This window comes from Lagenorhynchus albirostris, chromosome 18 (assembly GCF_949774975.1).
Source record: "Lagenorhynchus albirostris chromosome 18, mLagAlb1.1, whole genome shotgun sequence".
Lineage (NCBI taxonomy): Eukaryota > Metazoa > Chordata > Mammalia > Artiodactyla > Delphinidae > Lagenorhynchus > Lagenorhynchus albirostris.
Window position 1 is genome coordinate 65,011,499 of NC_083112.1, and position 27,106 is coordinate 65,038,604.

At 37.2% G+C, this 27,106-nt stretch overlaps 1 protein-coding gene across 1 annotated transcript in view; it reads right to left on the bottom strand.

The window, feature by feature from the left end:
- UGGT2 (UDP-glucose glycoprotein glucosyltransferase 2) overlaps window positions 1-27,106 on the bottom strand; it is a 164,564-nt gene that overhangs the window by 11,070 nt on the left and 126,388 nt on the right. The window contains exons 30-36 of the mRNA XM_060128687.1: window positions 20,724-20,808; window positions 15,525-15,607; window positions 12,998-13,096; window positions 11,801-11,885; window positions 8,392-8,574; window positions 5,923-6,083; window positions 5,166-5,280 (exon numbers count right to left, since the gene is read on the bottom strand). Of these exons, the coding sequence (XP_059984670.1) occupies window positions 5,166-5,280; window positions 5,923-6,083; window positions 8,392-8,574; window positions 11,801-11,885; window positions 12,998-13,096; window positions 15,525-15,607; window positions 20,724-20,808 (811 nt within the window). The remainder of the gene's footprint in view (window positions 1-5,165; window positions 5,281-5,922; window positions 6,084-8,391; window positions 8,575-11,800; window positions 11,886-12,997; window positions 13,097-15,524; window positions 15,608-20,723; window positions 20,809-27,106) is intronic.

Sequence of the window (27,106 nt, forward strand, 5' to 3'; positions counted from 1 at the left end):
AAATTCTCCATACCCTTGCCAAAGCTTTTACTGTCTTTTGTATTACAGCCATCCCAGTGAGTATGATGTGGTATCTCACTGTAGTTTTGACTTGAAGTTCCTAATGACCAGTGATGCTGAGCATCTTTTCACATATTTATTGGCCATTTGTATATCTTCTTTGGAAAAATATCTATTTAAATCCTTTGAGCAGGACTTCCTTGGTGGTGCAGTGGATAAGAATCCGCCTGCCAATGCAGGGGACACGGGTTCGACCCCTGGTCCAGGAAGATCCCACATGCTGTAGAGCAACTAAGCCCGTGTGCCACAACTACTGAGCCTGCGTGCCACAACTACTGAGCCCACATGCTGCAACTACTGAAGACTGCACACCTAGAGCCCGTGCTCTGCAGCGAGAGAAGCCACCGCTCGCTTCAACTAGAGAAAGCCTGCATGCAGCAACGAAGACCCAGCACATCCAAAAACAAAAATAAAATCCTTTGAGCATTTAAAAATTGGTTCTCTTGGGCTTCCCTGGTGGCGCAGTGGTTGAGAGTCCGCCTGCCGATGCAGGGGACACGGGTTCGTGCCCCGGTCCGGGAAGATCCCACATGCCGCGGAGCGGCTGGGCCCGTGAGCCATGACCGCTGAGCCTGCGTGTCCGGAGCCTGTGCTCCGTGATGGGAGAGGCCACAACAGTGAAAGGTCCGCGTACCGCAAAAAAAAAAAAAAAAAATTGGTTCTCTTTTTGTTATTAAATTATAAGAGTTCTTTATGTGTTCTGGATACTAGTCTCTTATCAGATATATGATTTGCAAATATTTTCTCCCATTCTGTGGGTTGTCTTTTCACTTTCTTGTGCCCTTTAATGCACAAAGTATTTAATTTTGATGCAGTCCTATTCTTTCTTTAGTTGCTGGTACTTTTTGTTTCATGTCTAAGAAACCACTGCCTAATCCAAAGTTACAAAGATGTACACCAGTATTTTCTAGGAGTTTTATACGTGACCCTGTTACATTTAGGCCTTTGATCCATTGTGAGTTAGTTTTTATATATGGTGTTAGGAAGGGGTCCAATCCACTCTTTACACGTGGATATGCTGTTGTTCCGGCACCTTTGCTGAAAAAGCTATTCTTTCTCCATTAAATTATCCCGGCATGCTTGTCAAAAATCCAGTGGCCATAGATGCATGGGTTTATTTCTGGACTCTCAGTTCTAGACCATTGATCTATATATGTCTAACCTTATGCCAGTCCATCCACTGTTCATATTTAAAGGGTACAGTCTGATAAGTTTTACGTACAAATATTCCTGCGACACAACGATCACCATCAAGATCACTCTCAAGTTTTCTTGTGCCTTCTTGCAATCCTTCCTGCCTGTCCTTTCTACATTCACCTAAGCCAGTTAGCTCCTGGGCAAACACGAACTGCTTTTTGTCCATGTAGATTGGTTGCATTTTCTAGAATTCTGTATAAATAGGATCCTACAATATGTATATTTTCGGCTTGGCTTCTTTAGATCAGCGTAATGGTTTTTAGATTCATCGATGTTGCTATATGTATGAATAATTCATTCCTTTTTACTGCTGAGTAAATACACCACAATCTTTCTGTCCGATCTCGTGTTGATAGCTATCTGGGTTCATGGTCGGCAGTTTCTGGTACGGCTCCCGGTGATCCGTGCCTCTGGTATTCATTCTTTCGTGCAATTATTCCTCCTGGAGTGTGGCTGGACCTAGTGACTTCCTTCTGACAACAGAATATGGCAAAAGTAATGTGATGTCAGTTTTCTGGAAGAGCTTGTGTAGAATTGATACTATTTCTTTCTTTAATGTTGGGTGGAATTCACATAAGTTTGGTAGAATTTAGAAGCTATCTGGGCCTGGAGATTTAAACTAATTTCTTCAATTGCTATAGGGCTATTCATGTTATCTATTTCATTCTGAGTGCATTTTGGTAGTTCATGTCTTTTAAGTAATTTGTCCATTTCATCGAAGTTGTTGAATTTATTACCGTAAAGTTTTCTGTAATAGTTTCTCATTGTTCTTTCAATATCTGTAGATACTGTGCTGTCATGTCTCTCATTTCCATATTAGTAATTTATGTCTTTTATTTTTTTTTCTGATCAGTCTGGCTAGAGGTTTATGTTTTCTTAATTTTATCAAAGAACCAGCTTTGGTTCATAAGAAAATCTATGGAAACATACCATTTTTCCGTTTTTTTCATTTCATTGATTTCCACTCTATTCTTAATTATTCTCTCTTTTCTACTTACTTTGGTTTCAAATTTGCTCTTTTTTTCTAGTTTCTAGGTAGAAGCTGAGGTTGAGAGCCTTTTTCTTTTCTAATATGTACTTAGTGCTATGAATTTTCTAAGAACTGTTTTAACTGCTGTACCTTATCATTCACTTTGTATACAGAAGAGAAGCAGCCTAAGGCTAAAATATATATAAATTCATATGAAATGGTGAATGGCCTGGTTGACTGGTCAGGGGCCCAGAAAGAAGATTAAGGACAAGGGCGTGGGTCCAAGGGGGCAAAGTAGAACTGACCCTGCTTATCCCTCCCAGTGACCTTCCTGGGGAACTTGTGCTTATTATCCCCATAACTCTAGGAGGTTCTGGGTTGTATCACTAGGTTAGGGGAATCTAGGTGAAGGAATAAAGACCTGGGCCCCTCGACAAACTGTGACAACAAGGAAAGGCCATCTCAGCTTCAGAACTCCCTGTGGGGGTTGTCTGAGGCCTTGGCTGAATTTGTAGAATTCGCCTAATTCTGCTTCCTTTCCTTCTCCAACAGCGGTTAGTCCTGAGAGCACTTCCTAATAAACTTCCTGCAGGCTAATTTCCACTTTAGAGTCAGTTTGTTTCCTGGATAACCCAACCTGTAATAGGCAGCTGAGCAGTAGCTGCTGATGTAAAGAACAGTGGAGGAGGAATATGGCTCAGGTTTTTGACTTTTAATTTGAGAAATGTTCTGGGTATTACTGGGTCTATTTCAGTAGATTTAACATATGAGTTAGGCATTCAGAGGAGAGAGAAGAGTGAGATAAAGGTTTGGGAATTCTTGGTAGAAAAGCTGGAAATTAAAGCCAGTGTATGTAAGAAGCCAATAGAGCGGGTACAGAATGAGAAGTGGGCCACGGGCAGAAACTTAGAGGACAGCAACATTTAAATACGAGGTAGAAAAAGAGTAGTCCTCAAATAAACTGTGCTGGGAAAGTCACGGACATCAGAGAAGAACCAGGAAGATTTGATATTATGAAAGCCAAGGGAGTTTCAAGAAAGGAGAGGTCAAAAACACCCACATCAGAAAAAAGGCAAATAAGAAGAAACAAGAAGTGTTCACTGGATAAGAAGATATCACTTTGACTTTAGTGAGAAGTGTTTAGTGGACTGGCGGGAATGGTAGTCAAAAGTGTCCGAAGAAGGACCACCATCCCCCAAATGTGGTGATGTAGCGCTGGGAGAGTCCCTCAGATGTTTGCTGGTCTGCTTGAAAAATGGGTCCTTTCCTTAGTTACCCACACACAGATAACCAGTAGGGTTCCTTATGAATAATCCACTGGGGAAATGACTAAGAATTATAAAAATGTGATATTCACAATTTAAATCTGGAATGTTACTGGGGTCTACTGAGGACTCTACGTCTGTTTTTTACTAATTGGCAACATTGCAAAGACGCTACCTTGCATTTGCACACATACATATTTGGAGTTCTCTCAACTTTCAAGAATGATTTTTTTAAATCAGTCCTTCATCAGTGTGCTCCTGAATCAATCATTAGTATTTTGACCTATAATATTCCATTTGCTCAATTTTTAAACAAACAGCCTCAAATTTCTATATTATCTAGACCCTCCGTCACCTCTCTTCCCTATGCCAGACTGTTTTTCCCCTCTGTACTATTCCTCAAACATGTAAGGCCCACTCCCACCTTGCGACCTTTGCATTCGACATCCTCTCTGCTTGGGATTCTCACAGGTACCTGCGTGCTCAGCTCTTAAGCCTCCATCTGCACGTCACCTGCGTATAGACATATGGCCGCTCAGCTTACAACAACAAACTCTAACCCCTATTCACCATTCTGAACTCTATCATGTTTTTGTGTTTTATTTTTTCTCTAAAGCACTTATTACCTTTAAATATTGTTCATTAATTTATTTAGTTATTTTCCCACTAGAATGAAAGCACCATGAGCTAAGGATCTCTGTTTTGCTTTCTGATGTCCCAGGGCTTAGGAGAGTATCTGACACATAGCAAGTATTCAACAGATACTTCCTGAACTAACAAACATGGAAGGTTCTAGTAAGAGCCTGTATTCTTAATTTACTTATTTATTTTTGGCTGCGTTGGGTCTTCGTTGCTGCGTGCGGACTTTCTTTAGTTGCAGAGAGCGTGGGCTACTCTTCGTTGTGGTACACGGGCTTCTCATTGCGGTGACTTCTCTTGTTGCGGAGCACAGGCTCTATGCACGCAGGCTTCACTAGTTGTGGCTCGCGGGCTCTAGAGCGCAGGCTCAGTAGTTGTGGTGCACGGGCTTAGTTGCTCCGTGGCATGTGGGATCCTTCTGGACCAGGGATCCGAACCTGTGTCTCCTGCATTGGCAGGCGGATTCTTAACCACTGCGCCACCAGGGAAATCCAGAACCTATATTCTTTAGTCACTGGAAAGAGGAATAATAATAAAGAGGCTACAGGGTCTTTTTCTTCTGTTTAAATTGCTAAAATGAGGAAATGAGCAGGATACAATAATGAGGAAATAATGGGATTTGAGAAAAAAAGTATTTGTGAAGAAAAACAAAATGTAAGGCAGTAGTCAGGGAGGGCACAGGATGAAGGGAGTTTATCTTAAAAATCACAGAGAAAGAGAAATGGGAGAAAGGGGGGGGAGGGAGACAGACATGTTTAAATGATGATGGAAGCAAGTAAGAAAAATTTAGGGTAACAAAGTGAGGTAGGGCACATAGTGGAAAGAAGACGTTTAAGCATGGAAAGGTGAGGATCAAACGCTATTCTGAAAATGTTAGGCTTGAAGTGAAAAAATAGGTAAGTCAAGATAGCTAATACAAAATTGCATAAAGGGAAGAAAGAGGCTAAAAATACAAGACTTTGACATCTATAAACAGGGAGATAGAACAGTCTATGTCTATGTATTGAAAATTATTCCATGAATATTTTACTTACCTGATCTAGGTTTGAAAGACTGTTTGGATCTTGACTGAGAGTTTGGTACTGGCCCCGGAGCCTGTCACCTGCTGCGATTCTCCTGAACTTCTTGAGATCTACCACGTATAAGGCACTGCAAGAAATGAAGACTCCTTGAGAGCCTACGGTGTTTACATAGATTTACTTTCCTCCAGTGATTGTCTACAGTGTTGGTACTAACGTTAGATATCCCTGGGTCTAATAATAATGAATCCTTTCATAATTTGCTCCTGATGTCTAATACTGTTTCCAAGGAGTTTGAAGTTTGATATGACGCTGTTAGGATCCACATCCTCTTAAGGTCACCTTACGTTTTTCCAAGATCTCCTGAAACTCATGGGCCTACAAAACAGTAACAGCTTTGAAGACAATCTTCATTTTGCTATGCGACAAACCAAGTTGAAATCTTCTACAGTAGTTAGGAACATACAGCTGAGCCACAGTACTTGGGTTTAACTCCGGGCTCAGCTATGAACTAGCAGCATAAGCCTGGGCAAGGTACACAAATGCTGTATGCCTCGGTTTCCTCATCTATAAAATAGAGATGGTAGCAATATCTCAAAAGCTTGTCATAGAGATTTTATGAGCTAATATATGTAAAGTCTTGTAAGAATAATTGGCATGTAATAAGCACTAGATAATGGGCTGCCATTATTGTATATTTTCCAAGAAAACTGAGTATTGTAATTCAACAAGTTATTTATTCACTCAAAGGTAAGAGTATGACTTTTCTTACCTGATATGGTATTTCCTTCTTAAAAGATGTGATGCCCAGTATCCCGTCTTCCAGAAACGATACCCATCCATTTCCGTGCGGCTATCACAGAAGGGAGTATACCCATAAGGAGCTCCATCCAGATCAAAGTCTCGGAGTTCTTTTAGGTCATGTCTCACAACCTAAATAATTAGAATACTTTCTCTGATGAAGACTATAAAATAATAGAAGCCCCTGTAATATGAATCTCAAATCATCATCACCTTGTTGTAGAAAGACAGAGAACTGAGTTTTCCCCACAGTTCTGTCATGTAGCATGAGTTTACCAAATTTCTATTTTTTCCTTTTGCCCTTACAGATTAAAAGAAGCCTAAAATTTACATACCCAGTCTGTATGACAGTGGTCTTACTCATTAATAAGAATAGCTTGTTACATCATTTTTAATCAAGGTATTTTTTAATATTCTTTTTTAAATTAAAGTACAGTTGATATACACCTGTAGTATATATTACAGATGTACAATATAGTGACTCACAATTTTAAAGGTTATGCTCCATTTATAGCTATTATAAAATATTGGCTATATTCCTCGTGTTGTACAGTATATCCTTGTAGCTTATTTTATTCCTCATAGTTTGTATCTCTTAATCTCCTACCCTTATATTGCCCCTCCCTCCTTCCCTCTTCCCAGTGGTAACCACTAGTTTGTTGTCTACGAGTCTGCCTCTTTTTTGTTTTATTCACTAGTTTGTTGTATTTTTTAGCTGCCACATATAAGTGATATCGTACAGTATTTGTCTTTCTCTGTCTGACTTGTTTCACTTAGCATAATGCCCTCCAAGTCCATCCATGTTGCTCCAAATGGCAACATTTTATTCTTTTTCTTCTTTTCTTTTTTAGGCTGAGTAGTATTCCATTATATACAGACACACACCCCTCACATCTTCTGTATCCATTCATCTGTGGATGGACACTTGGGTTGCTTCCATATCTTGGTAACTGTAAATAATGCTGCTATGAACACTGGGGGTGCGTGTATGTTTTTGAATTCGTGTTTTTGTTTCTTTTGGATATACACCCAGGACTGGAATTGCTGGGTCATATGCTAGTTCTATTTTTAGTTTTTTGAGGAGCCCCCCTACTGTTTACCACAGCGGCTGCACCAGTTTACACTCCCACCAACAGTGCTGGAGGGCTCCCTTTCCTCCACATCCCTGGCAACGTTTGTTATTTGTGTTCTTTTTGATGATGGCCGTTCTGACAGGTATGAGGTGATATCTCACTGTGGTTTTGATTTGTAATCAAGGTATTTTGAACAAAATATATTTTGGTAAGGAATTAAATATACAAGCACATAGCTCTTAATTTCTCAAGGTATAGATTAATACTTCAAAATGATTTCTATGATGTAACTCCATTATTAAATATTGGCAAATATTAGTTTGAATCATAAAGAAAAATCTCTTAATTATTCTCAGTGGCTTCAAAGACATAATGTTAGTATGCTTCATTTTTTAATAGACTCTAGCCTGCTGGAAAAATATTATTGTATATATTGGGGGAAAATAGGAAAAATAAATTTTATGTCAGACAGTATGCTTGGAAATGCTTACTTCATTACACTTTTCCCTATTAGTTTTTAATTATAATGATTCATATCTATCAATCTGAAAAATAATACAAAAGTAATAGAATTTAGAATACAAGTAAATTATAAAGTAGGATTTGAAAATATACTTTTGGTCCTAAATAAAAATACTAACTTGTGCATTTGATTTATGTAATATTTATATTTACATATTATCGTTCTTAGAAATTCTGTGTATTTTTTTAAATTTTTAAGAGAAATTCTGTGTATTTTAAAAATATTTTTTACCATTAGTGATTAAAAAGGCATGCAAGGAGAAAAGGGGAAAAGTCATAAAACCTTCTGGATATATAAATTTTGAAAGCTGAGGACCATAATTTTTTCTGGCCAAATTTAGGACTCTTTCTTTAAGTGGCAGAATGATGGGATTTGGTTATTGGCTAATTGCCAAAGAATGTGGCCGAAGGTGGAAAAATGAGAGGAGTGTGTGTGTAATTGCTAACTTTTCCAGCAAGAAGAAATAGTTCACTTTAAACAAATTTCAGCTCATATCCATAGGAACTCACATAGCTACTTTTATTATGACTAATATAAGTATTTCTTTTATTTTTAATTACCAACCCCCCCCCCCAAAAAAAACAAAAAACTACTACTTCAGAGGAAAAAACTGCCTCGTCCTAAGGAATAAATGGTACTTCTGGCAACACCTTTGATTTTCCCCTGGAATACTGACTTTTTTTAAAAAAAAAGATACTTTGCTTATATGTCAAAATTATGTCTTATGTTTGCATAGCGTGGCAACAAAGACAGTAATAAGAAGCGGCAACATAAATTGCATCCCTATACTCAGAAGTGTAAAAAAGTCTTAAGTACTCTTAAAAACAATAGTTAATCTTATTACCTGGTCAGCATCAACAAAAATGATTTTGTCCACCGCAAGAGGAAAAAGGACATCAAGGAAAAGAATCTTATAACCCCAAATAATCCTTTGTTTTTCTGTCTGTTGATGAAGCCACTGGGGCCACCTGTACTGGACTAGTTCATATTGGAATCCATACTCCTCAGCCATGTGAGGGATCACCTCCTAAAACACACACACAAATCAAAGACTGTGTTCAAGGAACAGAAAGCAGTTTTTGTTTTGGAGAAAAAATTAACATTTTAAAGGTTAGAGTTTACAAGTTGTTACAAATGAATCGGTAAAATGTCTGAACAGTACTTCTACAACTTACACCTATTAATCAGAAATAAGACAATGCTGACAAACTTAAAGATGGAAGTATACATAAAACTTTGTAGTTTAAAGGCATTAAAAATAGGTACACTAGCAGGCTTATTAAATAAGATAATTGTTCCTCTACTTTTACTACTAATGTTTGACCTGAGAAAACCTGATGATAGAAAGGAAAGCCTCTGGATCATGGAACACCTGTGCATCAAACACTTTATGCACATGTCAACATGCTGGTTGGTCAGAGAGATAGGAAGATGAAAAGGGTGTACAAAGCCCACAAAATTAGTAGTAAATTGATAAATTATATTCTCCATATGAGTTTCATGTTTGAGATTTATGACTATTTAATTCAAGGATTAAAAATACAAGGTAGTTATTGTGGCATGAATATTTGATATTTGATTCAGTGTCTTATAGGCTTAGAGTATCTTATTCTGTTTAAAACAGAGCAGTTAATTAAATATGTACACTGTTATCTAAGTTTGGCTAAAGAGTCCAGATATTGAGAGGGATGACGGTAAAGGAGTGGGTAAAGACGGGTCAGCAAATGTAGAATTTGCATTCATCTCCTCAATTCTCACTTGTAGCTAGTTGCTGGTTATATGCTTAGTTTAATTTTCTCCCTGCTCTTGTAAGAACGATGTAGATTTAAAGTATGTTCCTTACTGTAAGCATTGGTTTTATCTGTGAGTTGCAAAATGTTGAAATTATGGCTAGAACAGTTACCGGGAGTCACTGCTTTCATTTCAAACTTAAAAAAAAAAACTAGGATAAATTAGAAAAACTTTTTTTTAATTCAACGAATATGTATTAAAATATGTTCACTGAGAATGCACTATGTGCCAGGCACTATGCTAGGCCCTAGGGATCCAGTAATGAAACAAAACAGACACAAATCATGGCTCTCGTGAGGCTTACATTTTAGATAAAATAAGTGAAATTAGTAAGGTATCTATAGAAGATAGTGCTATGGAGAAAAATAAAAGGGGAAGGGAAATACAATGAAAGATCAGAAGGGACTGTCATTTTACATAGTGTAGTCAGGAAAGGGTTATTCCCAAAGTAGGTATAATTCAGCGAAGATCTGAAGGAAGAAAGGAAGTATGCTTTTAAAATTGAAGGGAAAAGATCTAGGGTACTAGCAATTTCTGTTTCCATAGCTGGCTGCTGGTTACACAGGTGTTTTAAATTTGTAAAAATTCATCAAAGTTGCACATTTACCGTTTGTACACGTTATATTTCCCTGAAAAAAATATAAAAGGTAAAAATTTCGAGCAAAAAGAACAAATTACAAAAAGAAGGAAAATATTATTTCAGATATGGTATCACCCTTGGCCATGCAGCAGAACAAGGCTTTTTTCCACACATAGCACTGCGTTTCTAGTGAATGATATAATTTCCTGTTAAGAGAATCTTCACATTGTATCATCTCAGTATATGCAGAGTTAAATCCCCCGATGCAGTGTTGCATCACATGTTAAAAGTTTAGTAACAAACTAGTAAGACTTCTTGTCTATATTTATGGGTTCTTTTTCAGTTTACAAGTAAGTACAGGAGGCGGCACTCTTGGTGGTGGTGGGGAGGGTAGAGGAGCTGTTTCATAAGTGTTAAGCACCTGGGCTTTGAGGTCGGAACACTTGGGCTCAAATCTCAGCTACTAATTAGCTATTTGATCTAAGGCCTGTGCCATAAAGGACAAATCCTGCTCAAAGAATGGTTGGGACCTTTGCCCTTCGCTCCTGGGAAGTAAGTGCTAACTTTGGAATATCCTGCCTGATGAGAACGTCTGTATTTACCTGGGGACCTAGGGCCACACCTGACAGTCTGTGCCAACAATGTGATTTATGATGGAGACCTTGGGCCACAAGATATCAGCTCAAGCTCTGGAGGGGCTAGATGCTAAGGTCAGTCATGGTGGCCGTCAGGTGGGTCTATGTACCCAATTCCCAGTAAAAACTCTGGACAGCAGGTCTGAGTGGGCTTCCCTAATTGGCAACACTCCATGTGTACCGTCACAGTTTTGCTGGGAGGTATAAGCTCTGTCCACATGACTCCACTGGGAAAGGACAACTGGAAGCTCGGTCTGGTGTCCCCTGGATTCCGCCTTATGCATCTCTTTGCTTTGCTGATTTTAATCTGTATCCTTTTGCTGTAATCAACTGTAATTGTGAGTATAATTGCTTTTCTGAGTTCTGTGTGTCCTTCTAGTGGGTTTCTAAACTTAAGAGTGGTCCTGGATACCTCCCAACTGTGCGGGCCAGTTATGTAACTTCTGAGTCGTGGTTTTCTGGGAATAGGACTTTATGAAGAGCAACTGAATAATGCAGGTAAAGTACTTAGCAATGTGCCTGGCAACGCCAAGGAATAAAAGCATGGTTGCCTGTTTTTATTTCTGCTTTCACAGCTGGTTTTGGTCTAGAAAGAAAATTTCTCTGAACTGCTGTTGAATGAGACCCTAACTTGCCTGGAATCTGATTAATAGGAAGAAACGGGGTACACTCTGTGGCAAGAGTGTAGGGCTGAGTAAAGGGTAACAGATGTTGGCCGTCGAAAAACTTCTAAATACAAATTGCTGGAGACACTACCTATAGTGCCCACATTACCACACCAACCGATGTACCGCATGTGATACCAGAGCCCCACTCCTCTTGGTCCTATCAAACTATTCTCTGTGGTGCAGTTTTCATATTTTCTACTGTTCCTGCCTTTCTTTGTCAAAATATGACAGAATCTAATTCTTTTAATTAACAATCTGTACATATTTTTCATTGCCAACTTTTATTTACTTATTGTTATGAAAACCCACTAATCCTGATTTTGAGTTTACTTAAACATAAACCATCTTCTGCTGTGTTTTTAATCACTTCTTTAAATAAAAGCTGCATAGAATTTTTCTTAAAATAGATTAAAAAATACTGATTATCAAGGTTTTAAATTGATTACATATAGTAATTTGAGTAAATATACATTTCAAAAGACCCATTCTGAAAAGAGAAATGTTATGTGAACTTACAATGATATAAAGAATTTACTTCTGAAATATTAACTACTCTATTAAAAAAATTAATGTACTTACTTTAAATGTTGGTGAGAGATAATTTTTAAGAAACCAGAACTTCACTGGTGTTTTGGTGTTCCGTAAAACAGAAAGCATCATAATTCTGCATAAAACAACAATAAACTCAATAAATTAACATTAATAGGGGTTCATCCTACTTCTCTTAAGGCTTTTAAATATTTAAAGATATTAGTTGGTAGGTTTCACTATGAATTATGGAGAAATAGTGATGTATCTTCAAATATTATGGCTGCTCAGCAAGTGTGTAACGTATAAGAATATATGTATATATACACATATATTGTATATACGTAAGTATGTGTGTGTATATATATGTGTGTGTATATATATATATATATATACCTGGTATAGACTAAATTGATTGCTTTTGTTTGGTCCAGCTGACAAGAGAAAGAAGCTAGTCTGAAACAGTCTTGTTTAGTTAAACTAGCGTCTAATCTTGGCTCTGTTACCGTGTCACTAATAGCAGGTGTGTAAACCTTGAAGGGCTGAACAACATGTCGTATTTTGATAAAGTTACTGGACAGGCCACTTGTTTTGCTATCCTAGACCTCTGATTGGAGAAGATACAGATGTATCTAAAGTACATCTTAAAATATCAACACATATTCAAACATTTTTGAGGCGTTCTCTGTGATCCTTCTATAGAAGCAGTTAAAAAATAGCCCTTGGTAGTTTATAAATATTGCTTTCCTTCTCTCAGACTCCTCCCCCTTTTTATAAAACATGGTATTTCTTCACCAGGAAAGGAAAATTTACTATATATTCTTTTTTTTCCTCACACATCTTACTACAAAATATGTCCATTTTCTAACCTTAAAGAATAACAATATTTCAAATCAAACACATGGAATTTCACTGTATTTAGAAAATATACTTCCCTCATAATTTTAGGTAAGAAAAAAATAAAAAAGGCAAGGTGCAAAAGCACTATGTACTTTGTTACTATTTGGGAAAAGGGAGTTAAAAAAAGCAAAAATACATATTTGGGCTTGTCTATACATATATTTGGCAGGCTATGAAAATAATAACATTGGTTTCCTGTGGGAAGGGGAACTGGGTATCAAGGAAACAGAGGTGGGAGATTTTTCTTTTTCCACTGTAATTTCTTTTATTTTTTTAAACTTTAAAAATTCTTTTTGGACCATGTAAATGTATTACTTTTCAAAACATTAAATAAAAAAATATACCTACCTTAAAAAGCGTTCATATAAATGGCCAGAAGCAACTGAAAAAATGTTTAGAACGTCTGTTTCCTTATTGTCTTCTTTTTTATGCAGGCTCCTTGTGAAACTTTGAATGAAAAAGAAGTGACTGTCATTTTCTTAATACACATCTGCAAACTTTACATACCTAAATATTAAATTTGATAAGAAATAAAAATAGGAAGGCTTTTCAAACTGAATGGTTATTACACCGTAAACAAGTACTTATCCTAAAAATTATGAATTATTTAAACATGTGACAATGTAACTTGAAGTTTTATGATTTTTTAAAATTGGACAACATAGAATGCAATTCTGTTTTCTCTAGGTTAATGAGATAATACCTTTGAATCTTTGTGAGTTACAAAAGTTGTTTTAAGAGCAGAGGATGAACTGTGGCATTCTATGGCTATATGCAACATACTGAGGCTTTAGGAAGGCCAATCGTGAGCGAAGAAACAGAATGTGCAAGTGTTAACAGTGGCACACCAGAGCTTCCGTCTGTGCTAACGGGGAGGCCCCTGAGTGCTGTGGATGTGCCTTCCCAGGACAAGATGCTATAAGAGGCACCCACAGCTTAGAGCTCCTCCGGCCAGGGACAGCCTCCCCACAGGCTGCGGGGACCTCTGTGCCTTGGGCGTGTCTCCAGGAGGGATAAGACAGCACTGGGGAGCCACGTCCGTTCACGATGTGGTTTAAATCGCCACAGCCTCATCTGGGCCCAGCTGTCACTGTCACCCCTTTCTGGACCCAGACCAGCCTTTGATAGGCCCCACCTCATATATAAAAGTGATTGAATCTTATTTGGGGTATTCATAGTGTATCGTTTCTTCTTTTTCCTATTGAAAATGTTTATTTAATTAGAAATCTCATTTTTATATGCACAGATATTTAAAATGACTGATTTTAGAAAACTAAACAATTCACAATTGACATGGAATATATTTTGCCAAATAAGAATTGTTATGGCAGATGTATTCTTGCAATGTTTTCTCATTGTAATCCCCCAAATAAGAAAAATACACAGTTGATTCAGGGAGGAAAAAAAAAAAAATCACTTGAAGTTAGGATTAAAACTAAGATAAAAAAGTGAAAACACTGTAACATACTTATGCATCTGGAGGAGTTACCATCCCCCAAACTTACCCTCTCTCTTTCTAACAAAGCAGCATTTGTTTTGGCATCCTCGCTGTGTGATAAGTGGCTAAGCCATAGGCTAACAGTTATCTTTACTCCTTCTCGTCTCTACCTTTGGTTTTCATGGAAGCTCATGAACAGATACTCTTTAAAATGCCCGGATCCTGTTACATTATCCCCTGTCAAACGAACCTGCTCTGAAGTCCTCTCAAAGTAGTGAGTTCGAGCCTTTCTTGGTCAGTAACCAGTTCAATGCACATACTGGGACAGTAACACGATTCTTCCTATCAAACAAGGAGTCAACTATAGAAAAAGAGGCCGAAACTGGGCAACATCCAAAATGACGGGAGTGCTTCTGCTTAGGTTGCTGAAGCTATTTGGCCTGAAGTTTCTATTTCTTATCTTTGATAAAAATGATCAATAGTCCTCTATCATAATTCAAATTAAATTCAAATCTCTAAAATGGACTTTCCGAGTTGTCTACAATGTGGATCACAGCAGCCCACTTCTGTGTTTGCCCACCTAACGCTCTTTACACTTCTAGTCACAGTAACTTGGTATTGTGGGCAGGTGGGTGGGTGAGTAGCTATTCCTCCTCTAATTTCATTCTACGAGGTTTAGGCAGGATGGGCCTTCTTGCTGGCTCTAGAGGTAGCCACACGACCCAAGATTAGTCAGTAAGTCACAGGGATCAGTTCAGTCTGGTATACAAGGCAACAGCTGGGCCAATGAGTCAGACTTGGAACGTGTGCTGGTAACTATCTGGAAAGAGGCAATTTCTTCCCATGGGAGATAGATGGCAAGCTCTTTCTTGTAAAAGTTTGTCTGAAAATGAAGGAAGCACAGATAATAGAACTAGGCGTTGGAGAAAGAGTTTCTGGACTACATCACCTGAATGCCCAAAGTCAGTTCTACTCCTGGACTCTTTAGATATGTGAGCCAAAATATTCCTTTTTTGATTAACTAATATAGGTCCCAACCTAACTTAAAGATTCCCCCTTATATTCAACATCCCAGCTAACCTGGGCTACTTCCTGTTCCTTGAGAAACACACCCAATCTTTTTGACTTCACGTAACCAGGTACCTTCACTCTGTCTCCTGTCCATCCTTTAGAACGTATCTTAGCCACACACTCCTCCAGAGTCTTTTCTGAGGTTCCTCCTAACTGGATATAGACTTTCCCTTCCCTGGTTTGAACAGCCCTTTATGTTCAGTTGTCTTATAGCTCCAGTTTCCTCTCTTACATCAGTAACATTTATGTATTTGTCTTATCCTTTCTAGAGAAGATCTGTGCTTGACTTAAATATTTACCATCTGCAGGGCTTCCACAAACTAGACTCCTGATGGGTCTATAGTTAAAATATTAATTAGTAATCACCTTTTAATGGAATCCCACACTCCTTTTTTTTCATCTTTATCAGAAAGGATATCTTCCTGAATTCTGTCTGGCTTTTTTTGTACCTAGATAGCATGGTAAAGAAAAACTTTAGAATTTTGTAGATTTAAATATTATGCTGCATGGTTAGAAATATATAGACAAGATGACCCTTGTAAATCTAAGATAGTTGTAGTAAATGAAGCCAAGAAAGATCTTAGTATATTATAGACACAATCTGATTTCAACTATCAGTTCAGCCTCTTGTTTTTAGTGGCTACCTCCATACTGCTAAATAATGTGCTTATACTCGTATTTACTGAATTGTCAACCGTGGATGTTATCTACTGTATATCTGATTCATAGAGTTTAGGCATTATTCATTCTTTGTAACAAAAGATGAACAGCTTACTTATATCACCCTTCCCTTTCCCTCTGTCTGGAGGTTTTGATAATACTATGTCATTAGTTCTTCTACTGAGTATTTTGTAACTTTAAATAATGCTTAAATCTGTATTTTTTATTCCAACAAATTCAAGTTTCTCTTGCATGGCCTGTTATAAGGACACTAATATCTCTACCTTTTCCCTCTGCCTCCCAACTTATATTAGCTAAAACTTTACTTTAGCATTGTAAGTATGGATAATATTTACATTTAGCTTGGTAAACATAACTGTATCTTTTGCACTATGCCATGTTTATTCTACAACTTGAAAATCAGTAAGAAGTGCTTATTGTGACACTGTAAACACAACGCACTGAAGAGCTGAAAGGCTACTACAGTTACATTTCCTCCACAGTTATGATGATGTGACCACCACGCCCTCCTAGGACACTCCTGCTTCCCATGGATTCTGTTTTCTCACATTTCACCAATACAGAAGTGTATTTTTCTTGGAATTTTATTGTATTTATTTTTTCTTGTGGTGAGATATACTTCTTCTTTACCATATACCTAATATTTTCCAGTTTATTATTCTTGTTACTTAACTGTCTGGAATTCCTGTCTTCTTGAAGACATTTTTCTTGGGGCTTAACAATCAACTGCCTCTTTCGAGCTTTCTTTGCATTGGTTTTCACACTGATTTCACCATTTCTTACAATACCTATTTTCCTCTTTCTTCTGCTTCATCTTCATCGTGCTGGCAAACACCTTCAAGAAGGGGTGTGAAAGATAATTTTTCTAAATCTTCACCCTTCAGAGAATATTTGCCTGAAGAATCCTAGATTCAAAGTAATTTTCCTCAAAACACTGAAATCTTTGTTTTGTTGTCTTGAAAATGAAACATCTGATGCTAGTGTGTCGTTCTATTGCAGTGACCTGCCTCTTCTCCTTGGTAGTTTTTAGGATCTCGTGTGGGCCATTTTTCACTCATTTGTGGACCCCTTGACATGGATGTGTTTATATTTCTCTATCTGTGGGATACTTTCCTTCCTCCATTTTCTGTTCTTGCTTCCTGGAATACCTATTAGTGGCTACTGGAGTTCATGGGCTGAAACTTTATCTTGCTTATCTTTTCTCCTCCCTTTTTCCTGTCCTTTTGTATAATTTTGAGAGATGGAAGGTGAGCAGATAAATCTGTTACTAAGAAACAACCGAAGCACCTAGGTAAGGTTAGGCTGTAGAACGTTTGCTTCAGGTAAGGCATGATTATCACCCTCAAAGATTTGGTGGCTTTGGTGAAAGAGTCAGACCTCCTCTATACCAGGGACCAACAGGTAAAATTAGAGCCAATACAGACAGTGAAAAAAAAAACCAGCTCAAGAAAAAGAAAATAATTTTTCAATGATCAAAATTCCTCAAAGATAAGACATCCCAAGTCTCCCAGCAGAAATATTTTTCTCTCCTGTTTGTAGGGCTAGGATAAAACTAGCTGGAATGCTGGTCCTAAAAGGCTTGGGATGAGTTAGTAACTTAAGCAGCTGGTCTGAGTTTGTGGGGTTTTTCATCTGGAAGGACACAGTATAAGTTTCTCTTCCTGAGAAAGGAAGCCAAAGCCAGTAGAGGAAAAACAGTATCAAAGATGAGTATAAACATGTATAACTGATCACAGGAAAAAGAGCAGAGGTGATAAGAAACAGGTTATGATGTGGGACGCAAGGTCAATTTTGATGATTTGGTGGTTGAGAATCTCTGCAGTATGTCAGGCTTGAGTTCTGGTAGGCTACCACTATTAGATCACAGAGGTTCTGGCAAAATGGGTGTTTTCTAGTTATCTTTGCATATTAATTTCTACTGCACTGTAGACGGAGAACATACTCTGTATGAGTTCATTCTTCTGAAATCTGTTGAAACTTGCTTTTCAACTAAACGTAAAGCTAATTTTTATTAATGTCTGTGTCTGAAAGATTGTTCATTTGGTGTTATTGGCTATTGTGTTCTATATACATCTAGTAGGTCAAGATTTATAATCACACTGCTCAAATCTCCATCTCTAATGAGTTGTTGGTCTGCCTGTTATATCAAGTACTGAGAGACGTATGTCAAAAATATCCCAGTATTTTAGAGAATTGCCAGTTTCTCTTGGTAATTCTATATCTGCCTTATATACACATATAAGGTAACCTTCTTTACCTTTAATAATGTTGTTTTAATATCTCTGATATTAGTATAGCCATACAAGCTTTGTTTAGGTTAGTATTGGCCTAGTATACTTTTGCCACACTTTTATTTTAATCTTTACCCTGAAACTGTATTGTTATATATTAGGTGTTTCTTCTTGCAAACATAGAGTGGGATTTAAAAAAAAAATCCTGTCTGACAATCTTAGTCTTTGGATTGGAACATGTAGTCCATTTACATTTAATGTAATTGGGTTAAATTCTAACTTACTATTTTGTGCTTCTTCAATGGTGCATGTATTCTGCTTTATTTCTTGTTTCTTAGTCCATTTATATTAATTTGCTTCATTCCATTTTCCTCTTCACTATGACATTATGCCTTGTTTCTATTCTTTTAGTGGTTATCTTAGAAATGTAAAGCATTCAGATTTGCCCTTAAGTCTAAAAGTAATCATAATCCTTGTCCTGGTCAATATAAGAACCTTATATGTTATTATACACACCCTTATTTATATAATGCCTTAAATACTATTGTTATTTTTTAATTGATTTTTAAGATCCTAAGACATAACTGTTGTTTTATGTATTCACTGTTCACAGATTCATCCACAGAGTTGCCATTTTCTTTTCTCTTCATTCTTTTTTCAAACTCAGATCTATCCATCTGAGATAATTCTTTTTCTGCCTGAAGTATACCATTTAGAATTTCCTTTAGTGTGAGCATGCTGGTGGCAAATCCAGTTTTTTATTTGTCTGAAAATACCTTATGTTTTTTCTTGAAAAATACTTTTCAGGGTGAATTATACGAGGTTGACATTCCTTTTTTCTGTCAGTGCTTTTAGATATCATTCATTATCTTCTGGCTTCCATTATTACTGCTGAGAAACCAACTGTCAGGCTAACTATAGTTCTTTGAAGGTAATTTTTCTTTTTTCTTCTGGTTACTCTCAAGATTTCTCTTTGTCTTTTGTTTTCTGCAGTTTTATTAACAAGAGTCTAGGTGTAGATTTCCTTTTCATTGTCTTGCTTGGGAATCACTCGACTTCCTGAATATGCAAATTAGTACCTTTCATCACTCATGAAAATTCTCAGCTATTATTGCTTCAAATAATACCTGTACCTCATTCTGTCTTTCGTCACCTTCTGGAACTCCATTTAAATGAATTTTATTTTTAAACACTCACAAAGTACTTCATAAAGCTAAATTATCTTATCCTTATAGTAGACCTATAAGGAGGGTTTCATCATTAACTCCTATTATGGATAAGGAAAATGAGATAGAAAGAGGTTAAGTAATCTGTCCAAGGTCACACAGCTAATGAGTGGCAGAGCCACGTTTAAATGCAATCCTGGTATCTTAGATTTCTCACTCTATTCTCTATGCCTTTTATATACTCTCTGCTGTAGTTTCCTCTTTTATAAGGTCAGTTGCATTTGGGATACGTCTTTTGGTCTATCTTCCAACTCACTAGTTCTCTCCTGAGGCCTTGTTAAAGGCTGAATTCTTTGGTCATTGTATTGTTCAGTTTTAGAAGTTTTACTTTAAAAAAAAAATCAGATATGCACTTTTTATAGTTTTTTATTCCCTGCAATTGTTTTCAAGCCTGTCTTTTATTTCTTTAAACACTTTAGGCATAGTTGTTTCAGTGTCTGTGTCAATAATTCTAACATATGGAGTGTTTGTGCATCTGCTCTCTGTTATTTGCCATTTCTGTTGGTTTTCCTTGTTTATTTGGATATAGTAGTCTTATTCCAGAGATATCTGGATGTTTCTGTCAGATGCCTGTAAAACCTTATTAATCTGGAGCCATTTTAGTGCAAATTCAAGGTTCAGGGCTCCTTTGATTCCTTAGGTGATACCCATTTGGGCTAAAAGACTGCGTGGTATACTTTACTATGGTTCATCCTTACCCTGAAGCTATAGCCAGCTTATTGCAGAAAGGGTCTTCTAATAGATTACCCACTTTATGTGGGTCTAGGGTTTTAAGTTCTGTCCCCATCGCCTTGCAGATTAAATCAAAACGATAGTTCAGGTGTACCAGGACGAACAAATGTTTCAGGGCAACAACAGCTTTCCTGGGATAAGAGAAGCTTCGGTGCCTGCTTACTTCGCTAGGCTCTCATTTTCCATTTAATTTTGGTTTTGTATTTCCTTATTATCATTCTTGTCAGCTCCTCAGTGCTTTTAAAATTTTTAAAAAACATTTCGCCCAGCATTTTTACTGATTTTAAGTAGGTGGGTTTGTCCAAAAGAACTAAACCTGCCATCATTAAAAACTTTTCTGGTTTTTGAAACATCACTTTTTTTTTTTTCCTGTTGAAAGGGGTAACTTTTCAACCTGCATTCCTGATCTCATCTCTGAAGCCTAATTTATAACATAATTTGGTTACAAATATAGTAGATACAGTAGACACATCATAACTTAAAAAAAAAATCGTTTCTTCTCTTCTATCTTCAAGCTCTCTGCTTTCCCTTCATGATTTAATCCTCTTCTTCCTTTCACTGCCAGAGCTCCAATATGAGATTTTAGGTACTAAAACTGTGAAATCAGTAGTAAAATAAAAACTAATTAATTAAGGACAAAAAAAGAATTCTTAATACTAAGAACAAAGCCTGTAAAGAGCTTTGGCCTCACACACTTGTACTTCCAGTATTTTGCTTTTGAAGCTGTTTAGCACAACAATGACATCTCCTAGGTCTGGTTGAGAGTCAGTTTCTTCATGCCTAGAAGCAGAAAAAACATGTAAATATCTATAATCAATTTAAGAAAAGACATACAATTATGATGGTACAAATAACAGAATAAATTCATTTTGCAACAGACATAAGTATAATATCATTTGTGTATATGTCATATCTGCTGTTTCTATAGTCAATTAAAATATGCTGCAGGGCTTCCCTGGTGGCGCAGTGGTTGAGAGTCCGTCTGCCGATGCAGGGGACACGGGTTCGTGCCCCGGTCCGGGAGGATCCCACATGCCGCGGGGCGGCTAGGCCCGTGAACCATGGCCGCTGAGCCTGTGTGTCCGGAGCCTGTGCTCCGCAACGGGAGAGGCCACAACAGTGAGAGGCCCGCGTACCGAAAAAAAAAAAAAAAAAAAGATATGCTGCAATACACTACAATTTTCAAAATTATCCAATTTTAACTTAATTAATACTTAATTAATAAGTATTAATATTAATACAAATTAAGATCGTACAAAAATAACTCACTAAATTTGATATCACCTAGTCAGTCAGAAAGCGCAGATTATAGCTTATCTTTATTACTGTATACTAAAATTATCACGAAAGTCAGATCTTTCATATATTGTAATGATAATTAAAATATGAAACATTTTCTAGACTTTAAAATAAGTTGTTTATACAGCATAATCAAAGGAAATCTACACCATACAACTACTTTTCATTATTTACTAGCCATTTTCAAATGCCAAAATTTGAAGTATATCATTAAACTTAAAAGACTGCAAATGTGTCTGTCATGTCCATCTGCATCACTTGGATCTATTTTATATTACACATTATGTAGTTCATAGTCTAATTTTCAACACTGCATAAATAAATCAAACATGACAGCTTTGCTCAAAAATTTTTTGATACTATTTTCACTATGAACTGAAAAATGCTACTGTAAAAAGCATTTACCATAAAACTGAATTTTTTCAAAGAGGGAAAGCAATCAGATGTCAAATTAGTAGATACTTTGCATTCAGTCAGACATAACATACGCTTGAAAATTTCTCTAAAATAAAAACCTGGGGATTCTAGGGCTATGCCGACTAACACGTCTCTGACTCTCACTCGCAGTTCCTCAGATGAGGTGCCTGACCCGCAGCACGAGGCACAGCCCCTGCCAACATTTACCACTGGAGAAAAGAAAGTATTCCAACTTATGTAGTAGAAGCGTCAAATCTCTTAAAAACGTGCAAGAGCTTCCAGTCCCAAATGTTGCTCAAGGACATCAGCAACTTCAGCCGTAGGATCCACCATCCACTGAGACCAGAACAGAGGCAGCACAGCACTGCAGTTAGGCCCGTACAAGACCTAAAGCAACTGCCTCCATCCCACGTGGTAGAGGGGGCAGTGATGACGATTCTTGTTCTACTTCGGGCACTATTTTAAGCACTTTATAGATATTAACTCATGCAATCCACACACCCATCCTCTGAGGAAGGTACAATAATTATCCTAGATCCAGACTAAGCCCTAGTAGTCTGGCTCTTCACGACTGCACTGTTACACCTGTGTAAGTAACACTAAGCAACTAAAACCACTGGATACATGAAGACAGTCAGCCACTGAAATGAAGGGAACAAGCCAAGAAGTCAGAGGACACGGGCTTCATTGATAAGGAGTTAATACAGGGGAAAAAAAGGAGCACTCAAATCATTTATATTCTCAATAAGAAACGTGAGAGAGCATTTCTCAGTAAAAGTCATTTACTTCAAAATGAAAGGATTCATTACACATCAGGAAGTATTACTTTACAAAAAAGGATGCTTACATATTTGTCCTGGAATTCTAACTATAAATATCATTTAATTTTTTGTAAAGGAAAAGTTAATCACACCGCCTCTCATTTCGGATCCAAAACACTGGATGGCAGAATATGAAGATGAAGTCTTGTTTCAAGCATTCTGAGGAGAATTATAGTCAGTACTATTATCAGGACTTAGAAAATAAGCCAAAGAAAGGCAAAAACATTTTCAGGCCTTTAAAATCGAGAGTATACCCCTAAAGTTTCTATAGAAACTTTTTGTAGAAATCTGGTGCATATTGTGATATGGCAGGCAATATCTATTCCACCGTTTAGCATATACTGCAGAGGTTAGAAAGCTAAAGACTCTTTTTTGTTTGTAGATTCTTTTACAGCTATGGTTCTGGTTGATAATTAGATTCTACTAAACAGATACATGTGCATGTGATTTGGAATTTACAAGTAAGGGAGGGTCAATGCAGTGATGCCTGTTTTCTTTGGGCAAGCGACGTCATGGAGACCTAGAGGTTGTCTATGCCAGGGTTCCAGTGTGCAAACTCAGCTCTCTGGGGACTGACAGGGAGTTGACGTGTTGGTGGGGCAGCTTCATGCTTTCTCACTCTTCTGATCATGGGAGAGGTAGCAGTTCTTTCTGGCTGGTGAGTTCCTGGGCTGGTCCTGGGAGCCAGCTCTCCTGGAGAGCTAGCTCCTCCAATCCTTCCTGGTCCAATCAAGAATCCATTTCCCTGTGTTAACTCCGTCTCTGATATGGAAAGTCAGCCACCCAAACCAAAAATGAATGTGAAAGATGAAAGAAACATATAAAACCTATGATCAATAGTGAATTTGGTCAAGCTTATATTTAACTAACGGCAATGTGATGGTAAAGAACTAAAAGTTTGGGGGGTGGGGTGCTAAAAAGATACTAAAATGCTTCAACTGAGGCACTTGATAGGAGGAAAGGAGTGAGATGAAGGCTGAAGAGCGTCTCTGGAGAAAGCTGTTGCCAGGCTGTGAGTGTGCACCTCTACACGCCCCCTGGGGGAGTGTGGGGAGCATTACCTTCTAATCCTAAACTCAGTAAGGCAGATGCTTTAAGGGGAAAGCACCTTGCAATGTACTTTCCTGAAGTTGTGAGACACAGAGGACTGCATTTGGCTCTTGTCTGGGAAAGTTAAAATGGACCATGGACTGATATTTGAGGACTGACCTATTACCACTCTTACTGCCTTTGAGACCAGCCTGCACTCCTAGAGTTTGCTAGGCAAGTGATGTGTAAGTACTTCTCATGGATCAGAAGTAGCCAAGTAGGAGAGATTTGGTTTTGTTATCATGGGGTAGTCATGCGTCCTGCCAGAACAGCAACCTGGAGATATGAGGAGACCTCGGCAGAAATACGCTGTGGGTATAGCCCAGGACGCCCAGAGACCGAGGAAGATGCTAGAGAAGCCACCTGGAATAGAGATGCACCAACTGGGACCAGGGAATCAAACGAGAGTGAGGTGCAGCAATTAGAGACCTTCTAAGAGCTCACAGAAGGGCTTCACAAAGAGTGAGCTATAACCACCGCCAGGGCCAGTGGGCAGAGCTCTGAAACCTCTCTTGCCTTCTCTATAAAGCACAGGAGAAGCAGATCAGTTTCAAAGGTGTAAAATAACTACGAATTAGGTAATCTGTTTTCCTGAAGATTTCAAGTGAAAAAGACTAGCAAAATAATTTAGCATGTTGAAGGCATATATAAAAATATATATGTATATGTAAAGCATCTGCTATTCTCTGTAATTAGGAAAATCTGAGAAGCATTTGTCTGATTTTAGTAGAGCTACAAAAATTTTCTAGGAGAGAATAATTTTATTGAGTATTTTTGAATTCAAGGTAAATAATAGTCAACACAGAGTATGGGTAGATGATTTGCAGTTAAAGATGATAAAAACATGGATAGACATAAAAAGTACATATGTGAGGATTATGCCTAATAAACAAAAAGGCAAATTTTAAAACATCAAATTATATAGTCATGGTTTTAAAATCTGAACTTAGAAACTCATGTCAATATTACTTTAGCTTAGCTTTTCAGCATATTTCAAGAATACTTTGCTTAAATATAAATGTAATATCAATTAGAACTAAATCATAAATTGGGATAAATAGAATTTGCATTTTTGTCATATTTCATATTGACCTGTTTTTCATTACTGAAACTTTAATTTCAAAAAAATCAAAGAGTAGCATCATTTATGTTTTTTCCACTCTGGCTATCTAGTGACATACTAATCGTATTTGGAGTTAAGTGAATTATGACTGAGAGAAATTTATGATATTATCATTTATAAGGAACATAAACAAATTTGAAATTCCTTCCATCACCAAGAGTTGGGTAACTGTGAATGAGAAAAATCAGTTTTGCACTAATTTGTTAGTGGTACTTAAACACAAAATCAGGGGCTATTTTCTCCCTAAACCATCCATTTATAGGCTGTGTATAATAACAAATAATGGTAAAGAAGATAAAATAGAACCTAATATAGTAACTGTTTTACATAATATATACTATGCATATTATATATAATGCATATTGCATATGTATTATACAATATACATATACAATAATATATGTAACTGTAAAGAAGAAAGAAAGAGTAAGTGAGGAGGAAATGGACATTTACTCAGGACATGAGACACTAATCTCATGTAGTCCTTACCAAGACTCCACAAGATAGGTAGGATTATCCCCTCTTGTTATGAGGAAATAAAGACTTCAGAAACTTTTGCAAACTCATACAGAGAGTTGGTGGCAGAGAAGGAATTTGAATCACAGCTTACCTAATTGTTTGCAAAAAACAACAGTGAAACAATAGTGGCAGATTTAGAAACACAGAGTTCTTGGCAGTACAGTTTGCAAAGACCAAAGAAGACGAAGCAAATTTATCCTTTGAAACCATGATTTTTATAAGAAGAGTCAATATGAAAGTCAACAGTGTATTTTGCTTATTTTCTGTACCACCACAGCACTCTTTTGTAGCACTTAAAACGTTATACCGTCATTCATTTCCTTAACTGTCTTTCCTACTGGGATGAATTGTGGAAGGGTAGGAACTGTGTTTTATTCACCTGTTTATCTCCAACACTTTGCCTGCTTACCTGCCCCTTCCCCACCCCAGCTGCCCTCCATCTCCAAGCAGCAAGTGATCTGACTTCCGTCACCATAGTTTGTCTTAATTACCTACCGTTTTACAACTTATAAAAGGAATCATACAGTACAGACTCTCTTTTTTTCTTTTGCCTCACTTCTTTTACTCAGCATTAATTATTTTGAGATTCATCTATGTCACTGCATGTATCAATAGTTGATTCCTCTATATTGCTGGGTGGTATTCCATTGGATGGATATACCACATTTCGATAATTCCTTCACTTGTTAGCATTTGGGTTCTTTCCAGTGTCTCGCAATTACAAATAAAGCTGCTATAAACATTAATGTACAAGTCTTTGTATGAACATATATGTCCTTTTATGTTGGGTAAATACCTATGAGTGAAATGCCTGGATCATATGGTAAGTGTGTATTTAAATTTTTATGGACCTGCTAAACTGTACCAAAGTGGCTGTACTATTCTACATTCCTAATGATAGTGTATGATAGTTCCTGTTGCTCCATATTTTCATCAGCACTTGCTAGTGTCAGTCTTTTTAATGTTACACATTCTAATAGATGTGTGGCAGTATCTCACTTTGGTTTTAATGTGCATTTTCCTTATAACTAACAATGTTGAACATCTTTTTTTACGTGCTTATTTGACATCCATGTATCTTCTTTGGTGAAGGGTCTGCTCAAGTTTTTTGCACATTTTTTATCAAGTTTTCTTATGGTTGAATTTTGATAGTTCTTTATATAATTCTTTGTTGAATAATGCTTTGCAAATATTTTCTCCACCTGTGTCTTGTCTTTTTGTTTTCTTTTACAGTCAGTATATATTCCTTTAGTGTGAATTTCACACGTTTGTGACAGAAATGATATTTAATGAAGCGCTTTCTTAGATCCTGCTCAATACATCATAATATATGATATGCGTACTATACTAACTTTCTAAAATTTGGAAAATGCTATATTCTAAAACACATATGGCCCTAAGAGTTTTAGATGAGAGATCTGTACCTCCACCCTCTTCCTGGAATGTTCTGGCTGTCGTATGACTAGCAGTAAGTTCCTATAATTCTTCAAAACTCTCTTGAGGTATTATCTCATTTCTAGTGTCAATACTGACTTCCCCCTACCCTTCACCCTATCACAGAATTAAGCATTCCCCATGCTCCCTGACTTCAGACTATACCACGAAGTTACAGTAATCAAAACAGTATGGTACTAGCACAAAAACAGACACACAGATCAACGGAAGAGAACAGAGACTCCAGAAATAAATCCACACACTTATGGTCACTTAATCTATAACAAGGGTGGCAAAAGTATACAATGAAGAAAAGACAGTCTCTTCAATAAGTGGTGCTGGGAAAACTGCACAGCTACTTGTAAAGGAATGAAGT